Source organism: Glycine max, chromosome 9, assembly GCF_000004515.6.
Source record: "Glycine max cultivar Williams 82 chromosome 9, Glycine_max_v4.0, whole genome shotgun sequence".
Taxonomy (NCBI): domain Eukaryota; kingdom Viridiplantae; phylum Streptophyta; class Magnoliopsida; order Fabales; family Fabaceae; genus Glycine; species Glycine max.
The window spans coordinates 16861074-16887121 of NC_038245.2; the positions used below are offsets into that span (position 1 = coordinate 16861074).

General features: G+C 34.3%; 1 protein-coding gene and 1 non-coding gene across 2 annotated transcripts; both read right to left on the reverse strand.

The window, feature by feature from the left end:
• Positions 1-7820: 7820 nt before the first annotated feature.
• On the reverse strand, positions 7821-7927 carry LOC112997991 (small nucleolar RNA R71). Its single transcript, XR_003263037.1, has one exon. It is a non-coding gene; the product is annotated as a small nucleolar RNA R71 (small nucleolar RNA).
• Positions 7928-15772: 7845 nt separating this feature from the next.
• Positions 15773-17884, reverse strand: TIL (temperature-induced lipocalin). The gene is given in 2 exon segments (NM_001250123.2): positions 15773-16116; positions 17424-17884. Coding segments are annotated over 2 exon segments (555 nt in total). The 5' UTR covers positions 17796-17884; the 3' UTR covers positions 15773-15933.
• Positions 17885-26048: the final 8164 nt, after the last annotated feature.

The following is a 26048-nucleotide window of genomic DNA, read 5'->3' on the forward strand; positions in this document are numbered from 1 at the left end:
CAGGAAGTTTCACCCTTCAACACTTCCTCATCTCAAGCTTGTAGGATTATGGGGTACCTCATCCCCCTGGCTATGCATTTCAGGTGTGTTGGGTGAAAAAAATTGTTTCCGTGAAGAAAATCCAAGCCGAGGTGCTTCCGTAACGCTTCCGATATGTTTCCGTGAGCAAATCCGTGAAGGTTTTCCGTCGTTCTTCACCGTTCTTCATCCGTTCTTCGTTCTTCAATGGGTAAGTTTTCGAATCCGAGACTTTCAATTCATTTCTTGTTTTTTTAGCTTTCATCTTTATTTCGTTCATTTTCGGTTTTCTTTTCTTCCGTTTTTAACGAGCTTTAAACGTTTATTTAAGCCATTTTCTCACCAAATAAATGATAAAAAGAATTTCAACCGATCATTTGCATTGTAACCTCGGTTAAACCAAAAAAAACAAAATAATAATAAAATAATCAAAATATCTTGAAAAATAATAATAAACTAATTAAAATATCTTTGAATAAAATAATCAAAAAAATCAATCGGACGTTTTTCTTTGGAAGTTTTCTTGGATCAATTGACTAATAACCAAAGTGAAACTAAGGCTAAAATCAACTCACAAATCAAGCTTTGTTTGCAAAAATCACTAAAAACCGTTTTAAAGGTCCAACGCCTTAAATGGCCCTCTTCGCTTTTATCGGTTAACATAGACCGTTCAAAAGCATAAAATCAACATGTAACTTTACCGCTTTTGCAAGAACTACGTAGGTCTGATTTCCTCATCACAATTGAGGATACGTAGGAGCAAAAGCCCCGCTTTTGTCGACCACCCCAAGAGATCGTTAATGGTCCAACACCTTAACGTTTCTCTCCTTTCAAAAGAATCAAAAGATCGTTTAAATGGTCCAACACCTTAAAAGACTTTTGTTTGGTCAAAATATATCTTGCAAAAAAAAAAAAAACAACTTAACCAACGTTCAATTCTCAAAGAACTACGTAGGTCTGATTTCCTTGTCACAATTGAGGAATACATAGGAGCAAGGGAAACACCCTTGTCGACCACAAAAAGATAAAAAAATACAAAAAGGCATAAAAGACATAAAAACGTAAAAGGGAAAATAAAACAAATTGAAGTCATGTTTGCACACTTGATTAAAGGCTGTCGTCCCTTGTGACGGACGCGTGGGGTGCTAATACCTTCCCCATGCGTAAATATAACCCCCGAACCTTTCACTTAAAGTTCGTAGACCACACCTTTCCGGTTTTTCCGACGTTTTCCTCGAATAAACGTTGGTGGCGACTCCGCGCATTTTCCTCCCATGGAAGACGCACCCGTGAGCCCCACGTTGCCCTCCCGTCGAAGGGTAGGTTGCGACAATATGCAAAGTGAGTTTGAGATGTCCATGATGGGTGAGTTAAATTACTTTCTTGGACTACAAATCAAACAATCAAATGATGGGATCTTTGTCAACCAAGCAAAATATTGAAAGGAACTCATTAAGAGATTTGGAATGGAAAACTCTAAACACTTGGCTACTTCTATGAGCACCAGTTGTTACCTTGACAAAGATGAATCCGGTCAACCTGTTGATGCAAAGCAATACAGAGGTATGATTGGATCTCTACTCTACTTATCTGAAAGTAGGCCAGATATTATGTTTAGTTTATGCATATGTGCAAGATTCCAATCAAATCCAAAGTTTTCACATCTAATGGCAGTAAAAAGAATTATAAGATATCTATTAGGAGCAATTAACTTAGGATTACGGTACCCTAAGAATTCTTTATGCAATTTAATAGGATACTCAGATTCGGATTTTGCTGGATCAAAAACAGATAGGAAAAGCACTAGTGGCACATGTCAATTCATAGGGTCTGCTCTTGTTTCTTGGAATAGCAAGAAGCAAAATAGTGTAGCATTATCCACAGCAGAAGCATAATATATTTCTACTGGTAGTTGTTGTGCACATATTCTGTGGATGAAACAACAACTATCTAATTATGGAATTGTATTAGATCACATTCCCATAAAATGTGATAACACAAGTGCCATAAACATATCTAAAATCCAGTCCTTCACTCTAGAACCAAGCATATAGAAATTAGGCATCATTTTATTAGAGATCATGTTCTAAAAGGTGACATTGTTTTAGAATTTGTAGATACTAAAAATCAACTTGCAGACATCTTCACCAAACCTCTAAACAGAGATTCTTTCTACACTATTAGAAGAGAATTAGGACTGCTAGATATCTTTTGTTTCCCCTTCACAAAGTTTCAAAGGACTAACCGCCTGAGAACTTTGTCTTAACACATTGGAGGGTACATCCTTTGTGCTACAAGTAGATGGTACATCTACTTGGGTTGTTGTGACTAAGAACAAGAGAGGGTACATCTCTTGTGGATCAGTTCAAGTGCAGGGTACATCCACTTGGTTGTTCAAAGAGAACAAGGGAGGGTACATCCCTTGTGGATCTTTGCTTGTAAAGGCTTTTACAAGGCTGAAAAGAAATCTCAAGGACCGCAGGTCGCTTGGGGACTGGATGTACGCACGGGTTGTTGTCGAACCAGTATAAAACTCTTGTGTTTGTCTTCTTTTTCCCTACACTCTTTAAATTCCGTTGTGCACTTTGATTGTTGCTTTTACTTTTGGTTAAGTTTCAATTACTGTTCTTTACTTTCTTAACTTTGTAGTAAAAGCCTAATTAAATCTAGTAACATTAAGAAGGTCAGATTTTTAATTAGTCAAGGTACATTAATAATTAATTCAACCCCCCGCTTCTTAATTATTCTGAGGTCACTTGATCCAACAATTTGTTTAGAGCCCATTTTAGAAAATCTGTGATCTTGAGCAAATTTCAAGATGTAGCTCTAATACCAATTGAAAAAGATGATGGAACTCACAAACCAAGAGGGGTGTGAATTGGTTTCTAATGTTAGAGATAGGGGGACAACATGGTGAACAACCTAAAGGCTAAAGCTTGAAGCTCAAGGAAAAAGCTTGAAGATGTTTTAAAGAATTTTTGGCTTTTACATGCCCAACTCCCTTGAGTGGCATTTTTATTGGTTGTTATCTTGGTTGTTGCATCTTAGTACTTTTGATATTTGTATTGCATCATGCATCATCATGGTTAGTGTCAAGAAAGGGCAAAAACTCTCTATTTAAATTGATTACAACAAGTTGTCTGAAGCCTGTAGAGTTGAGTCTCGTATCGGTTTAATCGATTACAACTTTCTCAAAATTGATTATACTATTGTTTGAGACAATGACTGATTTATTCAGGAGTCTCTACTTTAATCAATTACTTAGATTATCTAATCAATTACATTGTTCTTGAGTTTTTCCCAGATGTTGGGAAAAACACTTTAATCGATTACTTTGATAATCTAATCAATTACTTTATTGAATTAATTGATTACTTTGTAGATTTAACCGATTACAGTTGTTTATAACTATTTTCTCTATAAATAATCAGCTTGTGTTCACATTTACACATTAAGAGATCAATAGAGATTACTCAACACATCTCAAAAATAACTCATTAGCCTCGGAATGAAAAGGATCTCATGCTGTCATTAGTGAACAAGAGAAGAGAAGAAAAGAGCATTTTAGTAACTCACAACTTCTTAATTGTTTGTTTATGAAGATCTTTTCTTGGAAGTGAGTTGTGCTGTTTAAGTTGAAGAAAAATCACCTTCTCAATCCAGCAAGATTTTTGTGGAAAGGTTGGTCAGGTAGTACAACTCTTACTCGGTTGTTTTTGTGTATGGTTTTTACACAGTCTTTTTGGTTATGCATGAATCACTTAAAGCATGCTAGAATAGGGTTTTCTAGTTTGGGCTAAGAGTAGGGTTCTCTTAGGCTTAAATTCGCAAAGGACCCTAGTGTTGGGTGCCTTAGTCTCATTTTCTGGGGTGGGAATTGTAGATTGGTTGTGATTGCTTGTAAGGATTCTTGATGGATAGTGAAAATCTAATTCTGGTTTTGGATTAGATAACTGAATTACCTTCTCTAGTAATAAAGAGTGAACTAGTATAAAAAGATTGTGTCTTTCTTCTCTTGTTCTATTCTTTTTCTCTCATTCAAGTATTAATCAAGCTTTCATAAAGTGTCAAATTTTATATTTGTGAAAGAAAGGATGTTAATGAAGGATCATGTTTAAGGAAGGATTGATTAAGTATTGATTACGTTCGATTCATATATGTGTTTGTGATACGATCCTGATCGAGGCCGTACCCGAATCAAATAAACATTAAAAATGCAGTATCTAGGAAGTGATCCTAGGTCATCTCCCAACGAGCAATGGTCAACCAAACGTTCATAACAGAGAGTAGGAAAATAGTAACGAATTGGGGGGGGGGGGTTGTTTGCTTTTATAAATTAAACAGCGAATACATGTGAATTAGAAAATATCAGAATTAAAACACGTTGATTCCCCTTGATTCACAAGCAAGTCTCTTATCCTAGGTTACGAGAGTTTATCCTTTATCAGTTCAACCACTTAATCCAACCCTAAATTAAATTACTAAGCGAAATTTAACATAAGGCATTCATTATGTGATTAAGCAACACATACACCAATTAATCATGAACGATCATTAAGCATGAACATAAATTAAGCGCAGAGACAATTAATCAAGCACTAAGCATGCATGAATTAATAGCAACAAATACAGAGTAATTGGTGAAGAGGAAAAACTGATCAAAATTTAATAGTAATAATAGAACCTCAAAAAGAGCTGTGCTTGATCCTCAAGAGAAAACAACACTGGAGACTTAGTCTTCCATTAATTAATAGAAAACGAAATTGTAGTAGAAACGAAGAAAACTAGAATTATTCTCCAAAACAAAAAAGAAACTAAAATGAATTGAGAGTAGCACTCTAAAACTAAAACAAAAAAGAGAGAGAGGAGAGGAGAGAGAGAAGATAGCCTAAACTAGAGCCTTGGTGCTGTTATATAGTTTTCAGCCCCAAAGCTTACAAATCTGTTTTAAATCCAAGCCCATAAATAAAATAAAATCTAGATAAGATAAGATAAGATCTAGATGAAATAATATCTAGATGAGATCAAATCTAAATAATATCTAGATAAGATAAAATTTGGTAGAATAAAATAGTCTGCTCTCTTCAAGTCCAAGCCCAATTCTGGATTCAAGCCCAATTGCTTATAATTCTCCTGAAATTAAATTAAAAACACAAAATTAATCGAGTAGGTGATGTGCCATCATTTTCTTCTATTTTCTAAACCCTTTTTGCACCATTTTAATTATTGATTGGTCTTAATTGTCAATTAATTAGGTAGTTTTATTATTTGGGCTCATTTAGCTAATTTGATGTTTTTAATCTAATTTCAGGAATTAATGAAACATTGGGCTTAATCCGGATTTTGGTTGTGGACTTGAAGAGGGCAAATAAAACAGCGCTTACCTTAGTTAATTTCTAATTAGGAAATTTCGCAATTTTATTTTATGTTGTTCAGTGTTTATTTCGTTTTGGGCCAGAGTATTGTAATAGGGCCCAGTGACTTTGAGTGACTCTTTTTAAATAGCTGCCTTGGGATTCGTGCAGGGCATTCTATTCTGTTATGCTATTTTCATTATTCAGAGCTTTGGTTTTAGGTTTTCACGTTTTTCTGTTCCCTTGCTACAGTTTTCGTTCTTAATGCAAATTTCTGTTTTCTGCTTCTAATTACGAGTTCATTCTTGCTTCTTCTTCTACTTTCATTTACGTTTCTGTTCATTTACGTTTCTGTTCATTTACGTTCTTGTTCATTTACGTTTCTGCTTCATGTTTCATTTGCGTTTTCTGTTTGAATCCATGGAAGGCTAGATTTTCTGGTGTTGTTTCCTTTTGAGGACAAAGCCCAACTCTCTTTGAGGTTGCATTTGTAATGTGGTTTCCTGGCAGTTTTCCCTTCACCAGTTATCCCAATTTCGTGAATATTAATCAGTGCACGCTTCGTGTTCGATTAATTGCCTCTGAGCCTAACTTGCGTTCATGCTTAATGGACGAAGGGCTAGCTGGTGTATGTGGTGCCTAATCACGTATTGAAAACCCTAAGTTGATTTTCGCTTAGTAAATTGAAATAGGGTTTGATTAAGTGGTTGACTGTTAGGGACGAATTCTCCATAACCCAGGATAAGAGAGTGGCTTCTGAATCAGAGGAAACAACCCGTTTTTAATATTAGTAGTTTCGTATTCCATTTTATTTGTTCTGCTCTTTAATTACCAAACAACCAAACCCCCCCCCCCCCCCATCGTTACTGTTACTGCAAGTATATTATGAACATTTGGTTTGTCACTGCTCATTGGGAAACGACCTAGGATCACTTCCTAATTACTGCATTTTCATGTTTATTTGATTCGGGTACGGCCTCGATCAAATTTGGCGCCGTTGCTGGGGAGCAGTGTCCAAAGGTTCATAATAGCTAGCTAGTGTTGTGTGTTTAATCCTTTCGTGTTTTAATTGTTAGTATTGTGTTAGTATGTGTGTTAGTGTTGATTAGTGTCCTGGTATTTTGTTTAATGTGTGTTCTGTTTCAGTTTTACCATTAAGCGTTTCCCCTATTTCAGTCTTGGGTGTTTTGCTGTGAAGATTGTGCTTGAAAACAGAGTAGTAGTAGAAATCAGCTTGCGGAAAAACAGAGTAGTAGTAGAAATCAATTAGAGACGGATTTTAGCGACCACCCATGCTGAATTAATTGGGATTTTTTGTTTTAGTAGCTAGGGTTGTTATTTTTGGCTGATTTTTTTTGTGGTAACTTCTTTTAATCCATATTTTGTGGGAAAAATAGCTAGAGCCTTTAGTTTGGTCAGATTTGAAAGTTCCAAAAAACTAGCAAATTTTGTGTTTGTCAAAACTTCAAACGACCATAACTTTTGCTCCGGTTATCAGAATCGCAATTATTATATATGCATTTGGGGTAGAAAAAAATTTCCTACGCTGCGGTAGCGGGCCTATGGCCGGCTGAGGTCTCCATCGTCCAAAAAAAAAGCGATTCTGTCAAAAGTTTTTTATTTTTCAAGTTTTATTCACTTATTTTTCTTAACCTACCAATTTTAGCTTTCATAGTTAGACTTTGAATTTTTGTCTGAAATTTTTTGTGCTATCTTCTCATCATTTTATAAGGTTGCTCACAAAATTTCAAGTCATTTGGATATCATTTGAGGGTAGCTGTAGTTCAAACCTACACCTTTATTTACATGACAAGGCAACTAGTTGTGTGCATGCTGAATGTAGTGTATGACTAGAGGCAATCCATCTGACTTACAACCCTTTGATCCTGAGATAGATAGGACATTTCATAGATTAGTTAGGCATCATTTTATACCTTTTGATCATTCTGAGCATTCCATAACTGGTGAATCTGTGCATTCTGTTATTGGTGATTTTGAACATCCTGATCTTGAGCATTATAATTTTGAGCATTCTGATTCTGAGCATTCTGATTTTGCACATTCTGAGAACATGGCACAACCTCCACCTCGTGAGAGGACTCTAAGGGAAATGGCTGCAACTGATTTCACCTATGAAAGCTTGTGCATCCAATACCCTGATGAGGATGTCCCATATGTTCTTAAAACTGGACTGATTCATTTGCTTCCAAAGTTTCATGGCCTTGCAGGTGAAGACCCGCACAACATTTGAAAGAATTTCACATTGTCTGCTCCACCATGAAACCCCCAGATTTCCAAGAGGATCACATATTTCTGAAGGCTTTTCCTCATTCATTAGAGGGAGTGGCAAAGGACTGGCTGTATTACCTTGCTCCAAGGTCCATCACGAGCTGGGATGACCTTAAGAGAGTATTCTTAGAAAAAAATTTCCCTGCTTCCAAGACCACAGCCATCAGGAAGGATATCTCAGGTATTAGACAACTCAGTGGAGAGAGCCTGTATGAGTACTGGGAGAGATTTAAGAAACTATGTGCCAGTTGCCCCCACCATCAGATTTCAGAACAGCTTCTTCTCCAATACTTTTATGAAGGACTCAGTAATATGGAGAGAAGTATGATAGATGCTGCCAGTGGTGGAGCCCTTGGAGACATGACTCCTGCTGAAGCCAGAAATTTAATTGAGAAGATGGACTCCAACTCCCAACAGTTTAGTGCCAGAAATGATGCCATAGTCATTAGAGGAGTGCATGAGGTAGCTACAAACCCATCTGCATCATCTGAAACTAAGAAGCTTGAAGGCAAACTGGATGCGTTGGTCAACTTGGTAACCCAGCTGGCCTTGAATCAGAAATCTGTACCTGTCGCAAGGGTTTGTGGTTTGTGCTCCTCTGCTGACCACCATACAGACCTTTGCCCTTCCATGCAGCAACCTGGAGCAATTGAGAAGCCTGAAGCTTATGCTGCAAATATTTACAATAGACCTCCTCAACCTCAGCAGCAAAATCAACCACAGCAGAGCAATTATGACCTTTCCAACAACAGATACAACCCTGGATGGAGGAATCACCCTAACCTCAGATGGTCCAGCCCTCAGCAACAACAACAGCAGCCTGCTCCTTCCTTCCAAAATGTTGATGGCCCAAGCAGACCATACATTCCTCCACCAATCCAACAACAGCAACAACCCCAGAAACAGCCAACAGTTGAGGCCCCTCCACAACCTTCCCTCGAAGAACTTGTGAGGCAAATGACTATGCAGAACATGCAGTTTCAGCAAGAGACTAGAGCCTCCATTCAGAGCTTAACCAATCAGATGGGACAATTGGCTACTCAATTGAATCAACAACAGTCCCAGAATTCTGACAAGCTGCCTTCTCAAGCTGTCCAAAATCCCAAAAATGTCAGTGCCATTTCATTGAGGTCGGGAAAGCAGTGTCAAGGACCTCAACCCGTAGCACCTTCCTCATCTGCAAATGAACCTGCCAAACTTCACTCTATTCCAGAAAAAGGTGATGACAAAAATCTACCTAACAATTTCTGTGCAGGTGAATCTTCTTCCACAGGTAATTCTGATTTGCAGAAGCAGCACATTCCCCCTCTTCCATTCCCTCCAAGAGCAGTTTCCAACAAAAAAATGGAAGATGCAGAGAAAGAGATCTTGGAAACATTTAGAAAAGTAGAGGTAAACATACCTCTGTTGGATGCAATAAAGCAAATTCCAAGATACGCCAAATTCTTGAAGGAGCTGTGCACTAATAAGCGGAAGCTTAAAGGAAGTGAACGAATTAGCATGGGCAGAAATGTCTCCGCATTGATTGGTAAATCTGTTCCTCAAATTCCTGAAAAATGCAAAGATCCAGGAAGTACACATACCTCTGACTTTCTTTATGAGGTAAAGGCTGAGAAACCATCTCCTTCTACCACTGTCCAGCCGACCACACCAGAATTGAAGCCTCTGCCATCAAATTTAAAATACGCTTACTTGGATGATAGCAAGAGTTTTCCAGTGATTATATCTGCCTCCCTTGCTAATGAGCAAGAGGAGAAGTTGTTGTCAGTTCTCAAGAAGCATAAGAAGGCTATAGGCTGGACCCTGGCGGACATTCCTGGTATTAGCCCATCCACATGTATGCATCGAATAAATTTAGAGGATGGAGCTAAACCAGTAAGACAGCCACAGAGAAGACTCAACCCGGTGATTCTTGATGTAGTGAAGAAGGAGATAACCAAGCTTTTGCAAGCTGGAATCATTTATCCTATCTCCGACAGCCAATGGGTGAGTCCCGTCCAGGTAGTCCCGAAAAAGACTGGCCTCACAGTGATCAGAAATGAGAAGGAGGAGCTGATTCCTACTCGGGTGCAGAACAGTTGGAGAGTCTGCATTGACTATAGGAGGCTGAACCAGGTTACCAAAAAGGACCATTTTCCCCTGCCATTCATTGACCAGATGCTTGAACGCCTGGCAGGTAAATCCCACTACTGTTTCCTTGATGGTTTTTCTGGTTATATGCAAATTACTATTGCTCCTGAGGATCAAGAAAAGAACACATTCACCTGCCACTTCGGCACTTTTGCTTATAGGAGGATGCCTTTCGGCCTGTGCAATGCCCCTGGTACCTTCCAGCGGTGCATGATTAGTATTTTCAGTGATTTTTTAGAAAATTGCAGAGGTGTTTATGGATGATTTCACTGTATATGGATCCTCTTTTGATGGTTGTTTGAATAGTTTGGAAAAAGTTTTGAATAGATGCATTGAAACTAACCTTGTTCTAAATTTTGAAAAATGTCATTTTATGGTTGAGCAAGGTATAATTTTAGGCCACATTATTTCCAATAAGGGTATTGAAGTAGATCCTGCAAAAATTTCTGTTATTTCACAATTGCCTTACCCCTCTTGTATGCGAGAGGTGCGATCTTTTCTTGATCATGTAGGATTCTACAGGCGCTTTATAAGGGATTTTAGCAAAGTAGCCCTTCCACTGTCCAACTTGTTGCAAAAGGAGGTGGAGTTTGACTTTAATGACAGATGCAAAGAGGCTTTTGATTGCCTCAAAAGAGCGTTGACTACCACCCCCATCATCCAGGCACCTGATTGGACAGCCCCTTTTGAGCTTATGTGTGATGCATCAAATTATGCATTGGGGGCTGTCCTTGCTCAGAAAATTGATAAATTGCCCAGGGTGATATATTATGCTTCTAGGACTTTAGATGCTGCCCAAGCAAATTATACTACTACTGAGAAAGAGCTTCTAGCCATAGTTTTTGCTCTTGAAAAATTTCGATCTTATTTGCTTGGTACTCGCATTATTGTTTATACTGACCATGCAGCTCTAAAGTACTTGTTGAAGAAGGTTGATTCTAAGCCTAGGTTGATCCGATGGATGCTCTGGCTCCAAGAGTTTGACTTGGAGGTCCGTGATAGGAGCGGAGCACAAAATCTAGTTGCTGATCATTTGAGTCGGATCGAACGTGTCTCTGATGCAGATTCACCTATTCGGGATGATTTCCTGGATGATCATTTGTATATATTGTATAGTATTTCTGACTCTCTTTCTACTCCCTGGTTTGCTAACATTGTCAATTATTTAGTTGCCTCTGTTTTTCCTCCCTTAGCATCTAAGGCCCAAAAAGATAAGATTAAAAGTGATGCTTAGCATTTTATTTGGGATGACCCCTACTTGTGGAAATTGTGCAGTGATCAGGTCATTAGACGGTGCATTCCAGATCATGAGACTGACTCAGTCTTGCAGTTCTGTCATTCTTTCGCACCGGGAGGTCATCTAGGTGTTCAAAGGACAGCTCGCAAAGTGCTTGATTGTGGTTTTTATTGGCCCACCATCTTTAAAGTTGCGTGGAAGATCTGCAGCACTTGTGAGCAGTGTCAGAGAGCAGGAAATACACTTACATGGCGACAACAAATGCCTCAGCAACCTATGCTATTCTGTGAGGTGTTTGATGTCTGGGGTATAGATTTCATGGGTCCTTTTCGTGTCTCTTTTGGTTATGTTTACATTCTCCTTGCAGTTGATTATGTTTCAAAATGGGTGGAAGCCAAGCCCACTAGAACTAATGATGCTAAAGTTGTCGCAGACTTTGTCAGGTCTAATCTGTTTTGCAGGTTTGGAGTACCTAAAGCAATTGTTAGTGATCAAGGAACCCATTTTTGCAACAGGACAATGCATTTCCTGCTTAAAAAGTACGGGGTGGTACACAGGGTATCCACACCATACCACCCCCAGACTAATGGACAGGCAGAAATTTCTAACAGGGAAATCAAGAGAATTCTAGAGAAGATTGTGCAGCCAAGCAGGAAAGATTGGAGTACCAGGCTTGATGATGCTCTCTGGGCACATCAGACTTCCTACAAAGCACCCATAGGAATGTCTCCTTATCGGGTTGTCTTTGGAAAGGCATGTCATCTTCAAGTGGAAATTGAGCACAAAGCATACTGGGCAGTGAAGACTTGCAACTTCTCTATGGATCAAGCTGGCGAGGAAAGGAAGTTGCAACTGAGTGAGTTAGATGAAATCCGCCTAGAAGCCTACGAGAATGCCAAGTTCTACAAAGAAAAGACCAAGAAGTTCCATGATAGCATGATAGTTAAAAAAGACTTCGTGGTTGGGCAAAAAGTGTTATTGTATAATTCTAGGCTTGGACTCATGAGTGGTAAGTTGAGGTCTAAGTGGATTGGTCCTTTTGTTGTTACTAATTTTTTTCCTTATGGTACAGTTGAGATCAAAAGCGACTCCACAAACAAGAGCTTCAAGGTCAATGGACATCGACTTAAGCCATTCCTCACGAACCCTTCTTTAGTGGATGTAGTGGTGGAAGAGACTTCCTTACTCCACCCTACTCTTCCTCCACCATGACTTAGGGAGTTTTTCTTTTCCTATCTCCTTCTTTGCTTTTATTACACTTGTCCGATTCTCTTTGATGGTTTAATTGTTTTTAATCTTTTAATTGTGCTACATTGAGGACAATGTGTTGTTTAAGTATGGGGGGGGGGGAGTGTTCTTTGGTTTTGCTAGTTTTGTTGGTTTTGTTAATTTGTTAGTTGTGTTAATTTGTTAATGTTGTTAGTTTCGTCGGATTTTCAGTTTAATATTTTGGGTCAATTTCATGTGCACGTACGACTTTGCATGTTTTTCTTTGAATTATAGGATATGTTCAAGAAATGGGTAATTGTTTTGAAAATAAAAGTTCTTGACATTTTGTGACTTGAAATCCTTGATTCTTCTCTACATGTCATGATAGTTTTGAAAGCTCAATCTGAAAGTGATGATTTTACCTTTGTGAGAATTTGAGCCATCCATCATTATAATCATTTGGTGTGTTTTGCCCCATTGATTGCTTGCACAATAACCTTGGCTTGATTCTTGTTGATGCGTCCTAATTCACATGCATATTTGAAAATGATTAAGGCAATTTTGTTCTTATAAGCTTCTAGCCAAATGGACTTACCTTGAATTAATTCCTTTGATAGCCCTTTTGAGCCTTGTTTCCCTTTCCTTGTTTTGAAGCTCACTACAAGCCTTAAGTGAAAAACCATGATATTACCATATCCTTAAGGAATTTTGGAGCTTTGGAATTGTTTTGGGAATAAGTGTAGGGGGTTTTTGTTTCATTGGACAACTTGTTTTGTTGGCTATGCTTCATGATGTATTTTGGGCCATACTTGATGTACATTGTATATTGGTTAAATGTTGGACATGCTGAATGAAATGTTGTTTCTCAAAGGCCAAAGAGTAAAAAAAAAAAAAAAATTCGACAAAAAAAAAATTCGACAAAAGAAAAAGAAAAGCAATAAAGTTGAGTGAATAAGATCTTAAATGGCACAAGAATGATGAAACTCTTGGTTCTACTCTTCATGTTTAATTTTTATCTTTACTTCTTTATATTTTCTTATTTTTTTTAATATGCACTTATTCCCCTTTGCTCCTCTATTCCTTTGGGATTTAGCCACTTATTCCATATTTCTCCATACCTTGTCCTTGGCCCCATTACAACCTTAAAAGACCTTTTGATCCTCATGTGCTTGTGTTTATGGGTTGATTGTCAATTTTAGAATCTTGCCAAGTTTATGTGGTGTTTGCTTTCATGGGTGCTTTGAGGGTAAATAGTAGCCTAGACACTTGAGAGATAGAGTGTATATCTTGTGAGGCTTTATCACTTTTCATTCTTGAGCTGATTAACTATTTTGCCATGATTGGGTTGCTTGGATGATTTTCATGAATGTCTTGACTTTTTGGATCCCCTTATGTTAGATGTTACCCATTCCTTTCATTCCTTGATGTTCATTGAGAAATATGTGAATGTTTTTGTTTGTCTCCCTTTCATATCCTTGGATTTTGTTCTTTGTTTCATTTTGCCCAGGAGTGCAAAAGGCTAAGTATGGGGGGTTTTGATGTGCCATCATTTTCTTCTATTTTCTAAACCCTTTTTGCACCATTTTAATTATTGATTGGTCTTAATTGTCAATTAATTAGGCAGTTTTATTATTTGGGCTCATTTAGCTAATTTGATGTTTTTAATCTAATTTCAGAAATTAATGAAACATTGGGCTTAATCCGGATTTTGGTTGTGGACTTGAAGAGGGCAAATAAAGCAGCGCTTACCTTAGTTAATTTCTAATTAGGAAATTTCGCAATTTTATTTTATGTTGTTCAGTGTTTATTTCGTTTTGGGCCAGAGTATTGTAATAGGGCCCAGTGACTTTGAGTGACTCTTTTTAAATAGCTGCCTTGGGATTCGTGCAGGGCATTCTATTCTGTTATGCTATTTTCATTATTCAGAGCTTTGGTTTTAGGTTTTCACGTTTTTCTGTTCCCTTGCTACAGTTTTCGTTCTTAATGCAAATTTCCGTTTTCTGCTTCTAATTACGAGTTCATTCTTGCTTCTTCTTCTACTTTCATTTACGTTTCTGTTCATTTACGTTCTTGTTCATTTACGTTTCTGCTTCATGTTTCATTTGCGTTTTCTGTTTGAATCCATGGAAGGCTAGATTTTCTGGTGTTGTTTCCTTTTGAGGACAAAGCCCAACTCTCTTTGAGGTTGCATTTGTAATGTGGTTTCCTGGCAGTTTTCCCTTCACCAGTTATCCCAATTTCGTGAATATTAATCAGTGCACGCTTCGTGTTCGATTAATTGCCTCTGAGCCTAACTTGCGTTCATGCTTAATGGACGAAGGGCTAACTGGTGTATGTGGTGCCTAATCACGTATTGAAAACCCTAAGTTGATTTTCGCTTAGTAAATTGAAATAGGGTTGGATTAAGTGGTTGACTGTTAGGGACGAATTCTCCATAACCCAGGATAAGAGAGTGGCTTCTGAATCAGAGGAAAAAACTCGTTTTTAATATTAGTAGTTTCGTATTTCATTTTATTTGTTCTGCTCTTTAATTACCAAACAACCAAACCCCCCCCCCCCCCCCCATCGTTACTGTTACTGCAAGTATATTATGAACATTTGGTTTGTCACTGCTCGTTGGGAAACGACCTAGGATCACTTCCTAATTACTGCATTTTCATGTTTATTTGATTCGGGTACGGCTTCGATCATCTTCCCTACACTCTTTAATTTCCACTGTGTACTTTTAATTATTTCTTTTACTTTTGGTTAAGTTTTTATTTCTGTTCTTTACTTTCTTAACTTTGTAGTAAAAGACTAATAGAATCTAATAACATTAAGAAGGATTAGTTTTTAATTAGTCAAGAGACGTTCATAATTAATTCAACCCCCTTCTTAATTATTCTGAGGCCACTTGATCCAACAAATATAATATTGTACTAATTTTTAACTGTATAAGTATGTGTTATTAAATTTCCATTGTTTTGGTCATTTGCTGAATTTTGTTTTCAACATTTTTTTTTACAAAATGTTAAATTAGTGATCTCCATAAAAATTATTATAACAAAATAATTTATGAGTTATTTTTTATGAAAATTATTATTATTATTATTATTATTATTATTATTATTATTATTATTATTTGGGTTTTATTATGTGGCTTCATTTCTTTGTACAAGTTTATTTGACTTTAGGAGAATAATATTCTCAAAAATAATTTTATAGTTATACTAAAAATTAATTACATTCAATAATCTTCTATTATTTTTTATTAATAAAGAAATTTTATATTATGAAAAATTAAATTGATTTTAATTTTTTAGTAATATAAAAATTAATATAATTTTTTTATACAATAAAAAAATTATTCTCCAAGTTTATTCGTGTATCACACGGCTATTATATAGTAATATGTAAATTACGAATTTCAACTTAGTAACTAAAATAACATCATCAAAATATTCACACGCCAAAATATACAACCTATAATTCTTAAGAGCAAAAGTAGCAAGACATGAGTGAATCAAGCAACAACCACAGTGCCACACCACACAAAAATTTATATACATATTACAGAGCAAGCCAATACATATATAACTGAGTTTGCTCTAACTTAATAAAACAGCCCAATTGAAGTTTCTTAATCTGTCTACTCATTACATATGTAATTGAAATACATTTTCATTGTTATAAATTATATATCATAATGGTGTAGGCCTATTTTCCAAAAATGGATTTGAGCCACCAAATGCCTTTGGTGTCATCAGGGCCTTCTTCCTCTGGTGGAGGATCGCTCTGTGGGGTCTTGCGGAGTTTGCTCACATCATATCCTACATTCTTAGCTCTCTGAACAAGCTCGTTGTAGATCTCATCATCCAGATGGGGTTTCCTGCTTAATATCTGGGATTCAAAATTCATGACCAAAGTTATGTCAGGAAAATCAAATTATTGAACAGATCATGCATAAATAAGATGTACAAAAGCAATAGTTAAGATAAAAACTCCATGGTACTCACAACATGTTATATAACACCTAAATTGTGAAAAAAATGCACACAAATGTGTACTTATATGAAGCCTCATCAATGTATTTCGAAGTATAAAAATTAATAAAAAGATTTATTTATTTTTCTTTATTTCTTAAGTATTGCCTAAAAATTACGATTGTGAAGAGTCACTGGTCTAAAAATTTTCTCCTAATTTCGCCACTGGCAATTGTAGTTTTGGTACAATTGTGAAGAGTCAACTATTGGGGTCAAAATTACCATTGTATAGATGGCAATTTAAAATTAAAACCATGATCTGAGATTTTGAAGGATATCAAATTTGGGTGAATTATTGCAGCAAAACTTATTAATATTTTATATAGCAATACTCCACAGAATTGATTCTGTTAAATGGTTAATATTAAGTAGTTCGGCGGTAATAGAGAAATATCCCCCAATAGACCATAGTAGTAGTCTCACGCAAAGCAACGATATTAACCTTTTGAGTTTTGTCATTTCTCTCTTCTATATTCTAGTACCTTTCCAAATGAAAATGCCTCCGTATGTAATCAAATTCCCACAACAACAAGCAATGCATTAAAAAAGCAACAGCAATTGAGCACTAACATCAAGGTTTTTCAAGTCACTGAAATAATAGCATTGCGACTACATAAGATTGAAACTTATCATTTTATAAATTTCAATAAACTTTAATTGATGAATGTATTTAGTAAAACTAGCTTTAAAATTTATAAGTTAGCTTATTCAATTTGTAATGCGACTAATGTTCGAGAAAACTCAAGTCTCACCTCAGTTAGAGATAAGACCAAAATAATATATACAAATAGGAGATAACTCTTACTCTATGAATTAATTTTTGAAATTTGAGTTATCTTTGTTCTAAAATGATATCAGAATTTATGATAGATCCATTAAACGATTCACTCACCATGTTATTTACGCATCAAACCCAAAAGTATAAGAGCATAAGGTCAAAATAGAGTATATAAGAGACAACTCTCACCTATGAACTAACTTTTGAGATTGAATTAGACTTAAATTAACGTTCTAAGAATTAATGTCGTCTAGCAATTCTCTGAGGTGCATCTTGTAATATGGATTTGTGACAAAACATGTTAGCAAGCATTCAAAACCTTGGCAACAAAAAAAAACTAAGATTAGGAATTTGAAAAAAAAGTTAAGACAAATAGGCTTACTCACCCAAAGGTAATTCCTGCTTGGTTGGCCAATCAAAGCATACTGATATTCATCGTCAGTGAACAAAACCCAGTAGTCCCCATTTATAGGTATAATGGGCAAGAAGGGAGGAATATAAAACTTGACCTTGAACTTGGCCTCATCACTTTTGGGGTCAACCTTATAAGCAGTTCCTTGTATGTACCCTCTCTTGCCATTACTCCAAGTCTCGTTGAGCACTTGCACAGTACCATCATTCCTAAGAGTGTATGTGGCTCTGGTGTTCTCACCATCCTTGGGCTGATTCCTTGAAGGGAAAGAGGCTATCTCATACCAACGCCCCATGTACCTTTGCAAATCCAAACCCTTCACAACTTCCATCTCTTTGTTGGCCATTGGTGGTGGCTAGGGGGAAATTACACAACACAAAACAGAAACAAAAAACAAAGATTTGCTTGGTTTCTTGGTGATTTGGAGTGGTTGGTGGGTTTGATAAGGTTTCTAACGTGGATATATATATATATATATATATATATATATATATATATATATATATATATATAGGAGCAGATAAAAAGCTTGTTCGGCAATTCTTGAATTAGCGTGTGAAGATAACTACTATTAAACATAATACTTTTAATTAATGATTAATGTTATATCGACTTTTAATAATTATGTTTATGAATATTTATGTTTAAATTTTTTGAAATCTGAAAATAATAATTAATTTTTTTCTCTATAAAGTTTATGAATTTAATTTTCAAGTTTAATATATATTTTTACTTCTTTATTTATTTATCCCTGATGTTATTAACATAAAGGGTTAACTAATGCGGGGTTGTTTTAGCTCAACCAAGGATCACAAGTTTGAAGTATGTAATTGTATTAAATATTTGGAGGAATACTTTCATCCTCAAGTGAAATACAATTTTTTTCTATCAACAAATGTTAGTTGTTAGTTTTTCATAGTGAAAGATTCAAACTGATAATCTCTTCTCCCTTCATTCTTCTTTCACCACCAAATCAATTTTATAATCCCTCAGTAAAGGATATATATGTAGTATATACAAAAAAATTAGGCTTAAATATAATTGTGGTCTCCTTATTTTCGTCTAATATGCAATTTTAGTTCTATTTCAAAATAGAGACATTTGGTTCCTCTTATGTAGAAAATTCACAATTTTTATTGAATTCTCAATTTTTTCTATATTTTATTTATTTATTATATTTTAATTAATTAAATCATTTCTTGATATTAACTTAAATGAATATTTTAGGTATATGATTCAATTGGAATAAAATAAAAGAAACAAAATATAGAAAAAAAAATTGAAAATTATATCAAAACTGTGAATTTTCTAAGATAAGGGATCGAATATCTCTATTTAAAAATGGAAAGGCCAAAATTTTAGATTAAGCAAAATAGGAGATCAAAATTGTATTTAAGCTAAAAACATAAAAAGCTTTATCTATAACTCAATGGGTGTAATTCAATTGTCAATACAAGCTCAATTTGTGGAGAAAAATCTGAAATTGATTCTTACATAATACACTCTTGGAGAGGAATACAGAACTTTAAATATGACTAAGTCTCGGACTGGTGATTAGTTTTATAATCATCCCAAATAACAAAAACTTGTGAGGATACCTCATGGTCTTGTCAAGGACCTAAAAACCCATATTATGATGGTCGTATAAAAAATTAATTAATTAAATAATTAATATTATGTTGACTCTCAAATATTTATTTTGAATGTGTTTTTTTATGAGTGGGAAAATATTTTAATAATGTGATTATGGACACTTGTGTTTAGTTATTTTTGTTTGATGTCATTAACTTAAACGCTTATTTATAACAAAAAAAATAGGTTAAAATAATAATATTTACCACTCGTATATTATTTGAAATGTGTGTAGATAATATTGATAAGAGACTTTGCCAACTTAATGGTAGGTTTCAAATTTGAATCTTAAAAACACTTTTCATTGAATTTTGTTAAAAGAATTATTTAGTAGTCTAAAAAGAATGTGTAAAAATAATTTTACTTTAAATATTTATATACATTTTAAAATGAATTTTCTGTTAATAAGACTATAACCTATTTGAATAAATTTATCCATAATATTTATAGGAAAAGATATAGAAAAACGAGATAAATTTTTGCATAAACTAAAATTAGTTTAGCATAAGTTAAAAATTTACTTCTGAAAAAGATAATATGAGAAAATTTTTATAAATTAACTTTAGTTTATGGAATAGTAAAAACAATTAGCTTATGATGAAATTTATTTCATTTTTTTATTTATTTTATGTATTTATGAAAAATATTATTTAAATATGTTCTATTTTGATTTACTTAAACTATACCTTAATATTATTAATTGACTTTTAAAACTATTTCATTACGTATAAATGAAAATTAGAGGTGAAAAGATATAAAATTTAAGTTTGAAAGAATAAATTTGATGAAATTAATTTTTAAAAATATAATAATTTGGCAAAGAATTGTTTCTCAACAACTAAAATAGAACTTTTCTTCCTCTGTATACAACGGGACAAATATGTTTTAGAGTAACAGAATAGGGGCGAGAAAGGTGTGGAGGAGTTTGAACCACATACGCAATATGATAGAGGATAGCACTTTCTAGGCTTGCTTCTCTTTTTCAAGTTTCAATCATTTGTTTTCTAGTTATATATCTTATAATTGATTTCTTCAACTTGGAAGAGATCACTTCGAGAAAAATCCATTCTTAATTTTCTCAAATCATATATTTTTTTATATAATATTTGGCTTGTTTGGAAAATGACAAACTTAGCCAATTCTAGTGTTTTTTTTTTTTTTTTTTTTCTTTCGTTGATTAATGATTATTATTCATCTATTTTAGTGTCTTCAAGGCCAAGAGACAAATAAATCTTAACGGGCTAGAAACATCTCATGGACCGATGCGTCCATTTCGTGTATGCTTGGGGCTAAAGACACGCCTGAATAAGAAGAAAGGTTTTTTTTTTTTTTCCTTCAAAGTTTAGAAATATTGTGCCGATATACATGTATAGCCTATAGTGTATACATAGTAGAATAATTTAAAAATAAATAAATAAACTTGACAAATGGTCATTTCACAAGCTTTATTAATTAATTCTGCTTCTAATAATTAAAATAATTAAAATATGTAGCATATCATATATTTTAGCAATAGCAATAACAATATCAATTAGAGAAGAAAAATATAATATAATAGTAATTATAACCAATTAGTGGAATTTACAGCTAATACATTTATTAATAGGTTTGTATATTATAGCAACTAGAGTGGGTGATCGGTACCATGTACGGATAAATAATTTTTTTAAAGGAATTAAAATTAGTTATGTATTAAGTAATGTAGTAATTTAGATAATTATTATAAATAATAGTTCAATCAATATAATTTAAGAGTTTCTAGTAACATATTATATATATATATATATATATATATATATATATATATATATATATATATATATATATATATATATATATATATATATTTGATGAAATAATATTTTTAAATTCAAACATTAAGTATGGTCTAATTAGGATACTATAGCACTTGTTTATATACTCTATCGAATGATAAAACATTATACTCGGATGAACTTAGGATCTCACAATTATCCTTTTTTACTTATCTTTTATTGAAAATAAAAGATAAGTAAAGATAATGACATTAATTTCATTCAAGCGGTCTGACTATTCAAAGCTGGATGCCAGAGAAAATAAAAGAAGTGAAAATCGAAAAAAAAACAAAAGGACATTGAAGTCCTAGAACACCAAACAGAGGACCTTGAAGTCCTACAAAACATAAAATGGAGGACATTGGAGTCCTATAGCATAAGAGTAGAAGACCCTTGAAATCTTTGAAAGCATAAAAATAGAGGATGTTGAGTTCTAAGAAACACAAAGACAAGGACATTGAGTCCTATGAAAAATAAAGACGAGGACATTGACTCCTATGAAAGATAAAGACGAGGACATTGAAGTGTTTGAAAAATCCTAAAATAGAAGACATTGAAGTATTATAAATCATCAAGCAGAAGACATTGAAGTCTTTGATTTTGGATCAAGTGGCCTCGGAATAATTAAGAAGGGGGGGGGGATTGAATTAATTATTAATGTGTCTTGACTAATTAAAAACTTATCTTTCTTAATGTTACTAGATTTAATTAGGCTTTTACTACTAAGTTAAGAAAGTAAAGAACCGAAATAGAAACTTAACCAAAAGTAAAAGCGATAATTAAAAGTGCATAGCGGAAATAAAAGAGTGTAGGGAAGAAGAAGACAAACACAAGATTTATACTGGTTCAGCCACAAACCGTGCTTACATCTAGTCCCCAAGCAACCTGTGGTTCTTGAGATTTCTTTCAACCTTGTAAAAACCTTTACAAGCCAAAGATCCACAAGGGATGTCCCCTCCCTTGTTCTCTTTGAAAAAACCAAGTGGATGTATCCTCCACTTGAACTAATCCACAAGAGATGTACCCTCTCTTGTTCTCAGTATAACAATCCCCAAGTAGATGTACCCTCTACTTATACCACAAGTCACTTGAAGAATTGTGACTTTTGGAAATGTATTTTTCGAAATCTGTCACTGGTAATCAATTACCATTAAGGTGTAATCGATTACACATTAAGAGATGTGACTCTTCATTTTGAATTTTGAAAATTAAAACGTTTAGAAAACACTGGTAATTGATTACAAGTATTGTGTAATCGATTACACAAGTTAAAAATGTTTAAACACAAGTTGTAACTCTTGAAATTTGAAATCTTAACATTTTAAAACACTGGTAATCGATTACTACCTTCTAGTAATCGATTACCAGAGAGTAAACCTCTTTGGTAATGATTTTGTGAAAACTTCTTGTGCTACTCAATGTTTTGGAAAACTTTTTTAATACTTATCTTGATTGAGTCTTCTCTTGATTCTTGAATCTTGAGTCTTGAGTCTTGATCTTGATACTTGAATCTTGATTCTTGAATCTTGAAACTTGAAGTTTGATTCTTGAATCTTTGCTTGAAACATTGCTTAACTCTTGATTCTTTGGCATCATCAAAATAACCTTGGAAGACATTGCTTCCACAATCTCCCCCTTTTTGATGATGACAATCCTGAAATCAAGAGAATGCGTACAATATTTGTTCTACCGTTCACTCATCCCTTTCTCCCCCTTTCTTTCTAAATTTATGCTTAATTTTAAAGCTTTGGAAATATAATATCTTGATTTCTAAAATACCCATTTTTCTCTCCCCCTTTGGCAACATCAAAAAGGCCAAAGTACGTAAAACATACATAATTTAAAACATACACAAAGCATTCTTTGTAAAACAATCATAAAAGATTCTAAAACATACATATAGCAAAACATGAATAAAACCAAATTGAATATATACCACTCAGTCATATATCATCAAAATAACCAAGTCTAAGCATAAAACATAAACATCTAAGTGCAAATTACATAAAAACATCAAGTTCAGTCATAATTAACTAAGTACCAAATACTTAACACATAACCTATGTTCAGAGAATAAATAACATAATGTCATAAATCATTCACAGAACATAATACAAGCATGTGTATTAAACACGTCATAAGTCATCATAACATAAAACAAATCATTTGTCTGAGTCACTGGCATCTAGAAGTTTTAATTATCTTCTAATGGTGTAGAAAGAATCTTTGGGTAGTGGTTTTGTGAAGATATCCACAAGTTGCTTTTTGGTATCTACAAATTCTAGAACACAATCACCTTTTAGGACATGATCTCTAAGAAAATGATGCCTAATTTCTATGTGCCTAGTTCTAGAGTGGAGGACTGGGTTCTTAGATAGATTTATGGCGCTTGTGTTGTCACATTTTATAGGAATGTAGTCTAATACAATCCCATAATCAGATAGTTGTTGTTTCATCCACACATATCATGGTAATTCTTTACTTAATTCAACTTATTTTAGCATACCAATATAATTCTAACAAAATTCAATCATGTCAAATCATACATAATCATTTCAAACATAATCGTCAACAAAAAAATTATAATACCTTTCAAACACAATCAAATATAATCAATCATCAAAAATTTCAAATTAAATTAATTAAATTAAAAATCAACGCACAATAATTTCTATTCCAAAAGAATATTCAAATTTTAAATTTTAAATTTTAAATTTCAAACTCCAACTTCCAACTTCTAGTAACTTCAATTTCCAACTTCCAACTTTAACTTCCAGTAACTTCCACTTCCAACTTCCATTTTCAACTTTCAACTTCCAGTAACTTCTACTTCCAACTTCCATTTTTAATTTTCAACTTCCAATAACTTCCACTTCCAACTTCCAAATTTTAATTTCAAACTTCCAACTTGTTAGACACAATCACCAAAGACAATCAAAAACTCAATAAAGAAAACAATCAAAACTCAATTAATCGAATATAAAATATAATAAATCAATCAAACTAACAAACACTGAATATCAATCAAGCAAAAAACAAACACCTTAATAAAAAATAATCAATCAATCATGTATATTCAAATTATTTAAACTAAATATAGTTAATTAACCATAATAAATTTTAACATAAACAATTTTTGAATTATCTTCAATTAGTCAGAATAATAAAACTTAACTTAACGCAATACTCAAACCTTGAATAGTTCAGATGCTACCTCTTTTTGAGATATCCTGATAATGTTGTCGAGAAGATGTTTTTAGGAGACATTCTACTCTTTTGCTTTAGTCTTTGATTTCTTGAGAATCATCTTCTTCATCATCCGAGTCCTCGTTGTCACTATCTTCTTGGATGGAGGATGAGGCTTTGAGTGTTTTTCCCCCATTTTCTTTTGTCGCTTTCTTCCTTTTGATTGAGTCTTTGCAATTCCATCTCATGTTCCTACAACTTTTCGAATAATGTGGCAAGAGACATAGTAGATAGATTTTTAGATTCTATAATGGCAGTTACCATGGAATTTCCTTCTGGGAATAAGAAAATTGTTGAGGCCATTTTTCTTGAAGTTGTTAAACTTTCTACAAGAAACCTGCTCTGATACCACTTGTTGGATCAAGTGGCCTCGGAATAATTAAGGGGGGGTTGAATTAATTATTAATGTGTCTTGACTAATAAAAACTTATCCTTCTTAATGTTACTAAATTTAATTAGGCTTTTACTACTAAGTTAAGAAAGTAAAGAACCAAAATAGAAACTTAACCAAAAGTAAAAGCGATAATTAAAAGTGCACAACGGAAATTAAAGAGTGTAGTGAAGAAGAAGACAAACACAAGATTTATACTGGTAAATGTTGAGGCATGCAAATTTCATCCTGAAATGTAGTAAATGTAGGCTTTGTATCTTGCAATGCAAAGGGTTTTGAATCATGAAAACTATGCAATGCTCATGACACCTCTTTTGTGATTTTTTTTTTGTTTTTTTTTTGTGAAGAACCCAGATTGACCGCCTCTTTCTGAAGGACAAGATAATTCATGCAATCTCATCCTATCTTTTGCAAATCTCTTCGGGGACTCCCTCAGAGTGTATGTTTTGATTTAATCACTTGACGATTTTGGGGGACGACAATGGAGCCATTTGACATTTAATCAATCAACTAAAATATTGATCGTAGGGTTTGTCCCTTTCTTTTTCTTTAAAAACTTCAATTATTATGCACAACAAGAAAATATAAGGCTTTGGGACCAATCGTATGCACCATCAAAGGATGACAATGGATTGTTACACTTTGGTATATGACTAAGTAAAACTTCCTTGATTTAAGATCATAAAGTGATGCCAAGGGTCTGTCGATCCCGCTGAAACTTGATGACATGGGCTGATCCTGAAAGAATTTATATAACAAAGACTAACCTTGGATTTAGAAGGAATCCTAAGAAGTTTGCATGAGTGCTTAACATTAGGTGTACCCCGCTATCACAATTGTCTTTAGGCATCTTTCATAAGCTCCTGGACTGTCGCAACCTGCCCTTCGGCGGTAGGGTGACGTGAGGCTCACGGGTGTTGTTCACTCCCAACAAGTAAGTACATCATTCAGTGGTTCTCTAGCTTTCCATTGATGCATTTTGGTGCTCCAAATTGTATGTATTTTCTTGAATCTGAGAACCAATTCATCCTTGAATTTGTGCTTGTTTTGTTGAGTTAGGGAGTTGTAGGGGATGGCCTTAGGCCTAAGGAGTGTTATGAAATAATGGGGCATGTCACAATGCCCCTATTCCCCCTTTGTTCATGTCTAAATGTTTGCCCACCACGTGTTCGGTGAAATGCCTCAATGGCATTTGCGCATGATTTTGTGAGTTTTGCTTATGGAAATGACTTGGGCATGAGTGGTTTCCATTGATGAGTTTAAGGACATCTTTTAGAAGCTAGAATAGGTGCCCACATATACCTTAGGCCTAGGAACCCAAGATTGTGTTTTGAGTGCGATAGTACATGAAAATGAGAGCTTATTAGGTGAAACACCCCATTGGGGCCAGCATTTGGTAGACGCTGCACCATGATGATTTTCTTTATGCCTAAATGATGTGAAACACGTGTTGAACACTTGTTGTGTATGTGTATTGTTAGTTGCTTTATACGACTAACTTTTGTATAGAAATCAT